Below are 7,204 nucleotides of genomic sequence, written 5' to 3'. Positions count from 1 at the left end.
AGGGGTAGGCAACCTTCGGCTCTACAGATGTTGTGGACTACATTTCCCTTGATGCTTTGCCAGCAATATGGCTGTAAAAGCATTATGGGAGATGTAGTCCAAAACATCTGTAGAGCCGAAGGTTGCCTACCCCTGGGTTAAGGGGTTAATGCAGTATCTGTGTTTAGTTTGTCCCATGGGGGGTCCCTTCCATCCCAGAGAGACCATTGCATTGCTCCATTTATGAGTAAACCCTGTGTGTCCAGTAGACATTGTGCAAACAGTATAATAATAATAATACTGCCACTGGTTTCTTTACACATTGAATTGCCATTAATTAGTATGGCCAGCACAGTGTTCGCTAACACAGACACATAAAGTTTATTGAAAGCGAGGCTGCTCTCAGCTAGCAGGCCAGGGATAGATAGGGGGCGTGGTCATGGTCACGTGATTGCCGAAGCTGTCTATCGCAGCGTGTGAGGGAGTCGGTGGCCGCCCGGTGAGTCTGGGCTCCCGATAGGGTGAGTGAGTGTGCCCGGCTGTGAGTATCGGAACATTTATACAGGCAGGCTGCGCAGGGCATGCTGGGACGGCGGGAACGGCTGATTACCGCGGGCATAGGGTCATCTGTGTGACATTCCAGCTTAGAACTACAAGTACCGGCATGACGTGCGCCGAGACTACAGCTCCCGGCATGCCGTGCGGTGCTCAATAGCTACTGGGAGCAGGTGGCTGCTCTGTAACCTGCGATGTGAGTGGGAGAAGCTGTGACTGACAGAGCTGGAGATTGTGTGATTGTATCAAACTCTCCATTTACATTTCACAATAACATAGAGTTTACACTATGGGAATATCTCCATCACTATATATATATCCCCCTCGCTATATATATATCCCTCGCTATATATATCCCTCGCTATATATATCCCTCGCTATATATATATCCCTCGCTATATATCCCCCTCGCTATATATATATCCCTCGCTATATATCCCCCTCGCTATATATATATCCCTCGCTATATATCCCCCTCGCTATATATATATCCCTCGCTATATATCCCGCTCGCTATATATATATATATATATATATATATATATCCCTCGCTATATATCCCCCTCGCTATATATATATATATATATATATATATATATATCCCTCGCTATATATCCCCCTCGCTATATATATATATATATATATATATATATATATATATATCTCCCTCGCTGTACGCCTCTCCCACGCCTCTCCCTCCCTTGCTTTACCACGACTGTCTCCAGCTTTAATTACTCCTCATACTTACTAACTGGCACGGTTTATACGGCTGTCTCTCTGTTACCCAAAACCCTCTATTCTGCTTCCATGCTCTGTGCCCCCTCAGTTATCATAGCTTCAGTATGGGGTAACTGTCAATGTAATATGAAGTAATAAAACACCATAATCTGTGTAGACTCTGCCATAAAACACCGTAAACCAGGGGTGACAGAAATCTCTGGCATCTAGGAACCAGGGATTAACTCAGAGCCAGACTTCAGATAGACATAAACTTATTGACCCATTAACTATATCTTATTATTAATCTTAAACATAATATATTAAAAACAAACCATAAAATTTGGTTATAGTCTATCCTTAAGCATACATCTTATTTACCCCCGTTTTCCTCCAATTAATAGTCACTCGTCCCTATTTATTCCTCTAAAATGTATATACAGTATATGCGCGCACACATGAACCCTATGCCACAAGCTCCTGGAGGAGCCTGCAAGCTAGCCTCCTGCCCAAGGACTATGGGCTGTATCCAAAGACCCCCGTTTGAGAGTTAACCTGCCCGGCCTCCCAAAGAGACTTCCCCTGGTTTGGTAGCTTCCCTCTCCCGAAATCAGCCGGATGCTCGCTCCCTGGCGGTCATTCGCATGAACCAACCCGCGAACCGACTTCAGCAGTACTTAGCCGCGATCACTCTGGAACTGTTTTCGGCTCTGTGACCTTGCAGTTCCTGATCATATTAGTTCGATGTTTTGACCCCCTTGCCGACCGGACAGGAGAGTGCTTTTTGGAGGGAAGGTGCCCGAGACTGTAAGGAACAAACGCTCCCTGAGAGCCAGGTGGAGCAACCCGCAGTTCGTCCGCAGGAGATCCCGAAAATTGACCGGCACAAGCACTAATAGCCCTGTAACTATTTTGGGAACCATGTGTACGGCCGGTCAGAACTTTACCTCGGTGGCGTTTCCCTTATACTGCATGAATCTGAGCGCTATTTGGACAACTTGTGCGCTCAGATAAGGGCTATTTGCGGATCTAGGGCTTTTTGGGGTTCCTATTAGTTTTATATGTATTTTGGGGTACTTTTATGTTTGTGTTTGGCTCTCTGTTCCTGGGAGATAATTAGCTTACCAGTCTTTAACTCAATTATCTCCCAGGGACAGATCTCTGGGATGGGGCTTGTATTGTATTGAATGGAGACTACCTGCTGGAGGTCTGTGTTGAAATTCTGTGTGCCTTGCCCAAATAAACCAGTTCCTTTTCACCCTTAACTTAGTCTTGATTAGTCTTGTTTGGGTGGACCAGCTATATTCTCTGCAGGAGAGCTTAATCACTTGAGGCTGTACCCAGCCTCAAGTGAGACCACAGCCAAGCTGCGCTGCCTAGGGGCTGAAGAAGTATAGGTGTCCCGGTGATAGCTAGGAAGCAAGATTAACGTAGTCGGGGTGCCAGGTGATCCATCACAAACCCATCCTTGTTGGGTCCAACATTTTGCTTTGCTTGTCCGTTTGTTCCTGTTGGATGTTTGGTAGGTTGGCTTGCAGAGTGCGTGAAACGCAATAGGGGCTGTGCTGGGATTAACATGGCTCTAGCTGAATCTGACACTCAGGGTTTACTTCCTCAGACACAGTTCTATGATCCCCATAACCGTGAGCCGTGGTAGCATGGATCCCACTTCATTTCTGTCCACTACGAGTAACACTGCTAACTGAACTTGGACATTCAATGCTGCCAGTTACTATCACAGGGTTTATAGCATTGTGTTGGCAAAGGTTAACCACTCAATTTTGCCACATGAATATAAAGCAGCTCTGCAAAATATTCAAAGACCTCTGGTGGTGACATCTGAGCTTGGGGTGCATTGCTTGAATGTGCGGCAGAGGTGAGTTATACTTGCATAATGCGGCCACTGCTCTCTTCGAGCTTCACCTGGTGTATTCTTGCACATGCGCAGGGTGACAGAGCCAGTTTCATTCTTTTACTTTTCAGATTCGTGAATAACTGCGTGTGATTTGTTAAATATCACTTCCATTGCACGCTGAGAGTGAGCACAGGATAATTTCTGCACCATCTATTCTGTTATCAGACAAGGTTGTGATGGTGCCTAGAAAACCTTTAAAAGGATAAGTGATAACAATTTACTTGTTTGTTTTCCCCCCAGTCCCATCAGGATGTCGAGACACCTGAGATTCGTAGCTCGCACTGTTATGGTCCAGAATGGAAACGTTGACGGGGCCTACAAGATGTTGAACAGGTAAAAGCTGATTGATTCAAGCAGAATCTTTGATAATAAATGCCAGCATGGTGAGTGCCGAGCTCTGGAATATAAGTATTTGGGGCTCTATCTGTATATCGAACCTTATCTACAGTTATATAGATGTGATAATGCAACAAAAGGGAGTACACCCCTAAGTGAAAATGTCCAAATTGGGCAGAATTAGCCATTTTCCCTTCCTGGTGTCATGTGACTCGTTAGTGTTACAAGGTCTCAGGTGTGAATGGGGAGCAGGTGTGTTATATTTGGTGTTATCGCTCTCACACTCTCTCATACTGGTCACTGGAAGTTCAACATGGCACCTCATGGCAAATAATTCTCTGAGGATCTGAAAAAAGAATTGCTAAAGATGGCCTAGGCCAGGCATAAGCAACCTTCGGCACTTCAGATGTTGTGGACTGCATCTCCCATAATGCTGGCAAAGCATCATGGGAGGTGTAGTCCAAAACATCTGGAGTATGTGCACTAACTATGGGTTTGAAGCAACAATGAACCTTGTAATGATGAGCTTTTAATGTGGAACAATGGAAGCGCATTCTAGCGCTCACTTAGTCATTTGATTGTCAGTTGAGATGGGATATATGCACTAACTATGGGTTTGAAGCAGCAATGAACCCACACATGCGCACGGAACCATACAACAAAAAGAGCTCCATTTACACACACTTTAATAATATCGCGGTGGCCTAAGTCCCCTGACATGCGCACGGTTATTCGGCACTGTTAGGGGACGCCCCGCTGGTGGATTACAACCCCTCCTACTATAGAGGGTGGAGCCACTCTTCAAGCTCCTCGCGATTAGGAAGATACACACATGCGCACGGTCACGAGTCTTAAATTACGAAGTACCCTTGCATGCGCAATTTATCCCGGATAAAGAAACGCTGTGGCAACACATGCGCGTTCTAATCTCTATCGCCGGGGTGGAAGTCCCTGGACATGCGCATTCCATCCGGATCGGGTAGGTGTCGCCGAATTGATCCATATGGTGGGACCACTGCAACATAGCCCATCCCACTTATGAGTGAGGGGCTTCCCTGACATTTAAATGCTGCCCTATGGTGTACATTGGCCGTTTTGCCCTTGAGAAAGGCGGATCTAACCGCCAAATCGCGCGTCGGGCTTCCGATGCTCAGCTTTGTGTTGTTTTTATTTGTGCCGGCTGTTCTCTCCCTCGAGTCTCTTTGATATACTGTCTAATGTGGACCATACGCTAGGAGCCTGTTTACTCTTTTAGGATCTTTCTCCTAATACTCAACCTTTTTCCTCTGTCACCCGCCTCCTATCCTTTTTGATTTGTATATCTGATGTTACATATTGGAATTGAGCATTCCCTGTTCTTTATTATTTTTTATTTTTGGGAATTTATAGATCTGCTACTTCATATTTGAGTGGAGTATTCCCTGATTGTTTACTTTCCACATTTGGGATACTCCACTCTAATAGCACCATTTAGGTAACTAGCCCCCTTTTGTTTGGCATTCATTTTTAGCTTAAGGTTTCAAGTATATTGCCCTTTCCTTATCTAATGGTAGGGCGGTACCCTCTAGTGACTTATGTTAATGCTGCCAGTATTGTACGGTTTATGGATCTCCTCATCTGTCTTTTAACCTTGGTGGTCCTAGGCTCCGTGACCCTTAACCTGGGGGTCATTAGAGACTGGTTTAGTGGGAGGTGAGGATTGGTTGCTACCCACCCATTCCGTCATAGTACATCTGAGCTAGTTCCCCTGTACATCGCCAGTACTTTTATTGATCGGACCCGCTGTGACAGAGGACTTGTGTACTTTATCTTTGTCTATTTAGCATACAAGCTCCAATTTGATTTTTATCCCTATGACCAATAGGGGGACATTATATCCAGTGTTCACATTGCTATACTTGGCTAAAGAATCGCACATTCTCTTATGGCTCTACAATATTCTATGCACTACAACGAGTCCATAGCTACAGCTGTTACTCATTCCCATGTATATCCTTGTAATTGGGAAGATTAGTTGCTACTGTGTTGCAGTAGCATACACTCATTACAAGCAGCTATTTAAAGTACGGTAGCTACAGGGATTGTTACTTTCTATCCTGTTAAGGGCTCTCTTGTCCGTTACATGTAGCCATAAAGGAAAGTAATCTTTTTAACTTAATTTATCACTTGGAAATCACTGGGTGGTTTTTACTGACTTGTGTATATATATTTGTTCTGTTTACTAATAAAATGTAACTATTTTTGTGTGCATGCCCTGATATTGATATCTACATACGAGGTAGTTTTGGTGGGGAGTTTGACTCCTTATCTGAGGAGGTCTTTCTCCTCCCCATATATTTCTTCTTTTTGTATATCCCCTAGGGTTAGGTCCTCAACTACCGCTGTAACCTTTTCCAAAACTCCCAGTCTAGTTGATTCTAGGCTGAGGGTGTGTGTGTGTGTGTGTGTGTGTGTATATGTATGTATGGGAGACTCGAATAATTTGATCCAGCCAGTGGGAACAGGAAACGTTAATAACAAGATCCATGTACAGTGAGAACAATCCAAGAGAAACCATCATAGAAAGAAGGAGAATCTATAGCGAGATTCATGCACAGTCAGAAAAACAATACAGGAGAAACCTCTATATATTCAATCATAGCGCTGTCAGAGAACACGATACTGTCTTTGAACTTGGCCCATGCACAGTCCGAGAGGGTAGGAGACTGGGATAATTTATTTTGTGGTCGGTGAAAGTTTGCAAAGTAGCATCTATTGATATCTATTATGACCTCTCAGAGTTGGTCTTTTGTCATAGCTCCCCTGTTAAAGGAGAAGAAACATATTTTACGATTATATCAATTCTGGTGGTTTTATCTATTTGTACAGAATCCTAACGGTGGATGGAATTGTAGATGAAGCCAAGCGCCGGCGTTACTATGAGAAACCGTGTAATCAGAGGAGGAGAGAAAACTATGAAAACTGCCGGCGGATTTATAACGGTGAGATGGCTCGCAAGGTGGCATTCCTGATGCGCAAGAACCGGGAGGATCCATGGCCTGGGTGCTAGGGAGAGGCTGCCGGGAACCTCGGATGGTACGATCCTTCCTTTATATCAAGAGACATTCTGTACATGTGACTCTCACTCTCAGGGTAAACGGTTTATTCTGAGACCCATAACACTGACACCAAGATCTGCTGTCCTGGAACGTTCCTGCCTTTTTAAAATGAACAATAAACTTAATTTAAATATTACGGGGCAAAATGTCTTCCTGTCTGTCTCTCCATCTCCTGAATTGATCGTCTATTACTGTGTGATACGGTTTGCCTGTGGTTAAAGCAGTTTAGACTTTATTCACATAACCAATAAATGCAGACACTTGATAAGAGGTCTGCGATATGAAGTCAGTATAACCGGACACGTTAATGTTCCCTTAAACTGTGTGATTGTCCTCTCAGTTCTTTGCTATTACCCGGTTAGAGAATGAGCCCCCCGTGCTGTCCTAGTAGTTAGGAGTTAATATCAGTATGTGTATTTAGAGAGATATGGAGAGAGCGAGGATATACCAGGTTAGAGAATGAGCCCCCCCCCTGCTTTCCTAGTAGTTAGGATTTAGTATCAGTGTGTGTATTTAGAGAGAGAGGATATTAAAGCTGTATTATAATACCAGGTTAGAGAATGACCCCCCCTGCTTTCCTAGTAGCTAGGAGTTAATATCAGTG

At 44.3% G+C, this 7,204-nt stretch overlaps 1 protein-coding gene across 2 annotated transcripts; it reads left to right on the top strand.

Moving 5' to 3' along the window:
* Positions 1–400: 400 nt before the first annotated feature.
* MRPS21 (mitochondrial ribosomal protein S21) lies at positions 401–6,736 on the top strand. Of its 2 annotated transcripts, none has more exons than XM_063439111.1 (3): positions 401–500; positions 3,407–3,499; positions 6,371–6,736. In XM_063439111.1, exons 2-3 carry the CDS (start codon positions 3,417–3,419, stop codon positions 6,549–6,551), a joined length of 264 nt encoding a protein of 87 aa, XP_063295181.1. In that variant the 5' UTR covers positions 401–500; positions 3,407–3,416; the 3' UTR covers positions 6,552–6,736. The 2 variants fall into 2 exon arrangements, with proteins under 2 accessions (XP_063295181.1, XP_063295182.1); XM_063439112.1 differs by lacking the exon at positions 401–500 and adding an exon at positions 2,622–2,656.
* The last annotated feature ends 468 nt before the right edge of the window (positions 6,737–7,204 follow it).

This window comes from Pelobates fuscus, chromosome 13 (genome assembly GCF_036172605.1).
Source record: "Pelobates fuscus isolate aPelFus1 chromosome 13, aPelFus1.pri, whole genome shotgun sequence".
NCBI lineage: Eukaryota > Metazoa > Chordata > Amphibia > Anura > Pelobatidae > Pelobates > Pelobates fuscus.
This window is presented reverse-complemented; position numbering and strand designations above follow the sequence as displayed.

What these genes read in the sequence shown, in the direction of transcription:
- MRPS21 (XM_063439111.1), top strand. Translation starts at nt 3,417, where the DNA reads ATGTCGAGACACCTGAGATTCGTAGCTCGCACTGTTATGGTCCAGAAT. An exon ending in GCCTACAAGATGTTGAACAG is followed by an intron (nt 3,500 to 6,370) that starts GTAAAAGCTGAT and finishes CTATTTGTACAG; the next exon opens with AATCCTAACGGTGGATGGAA.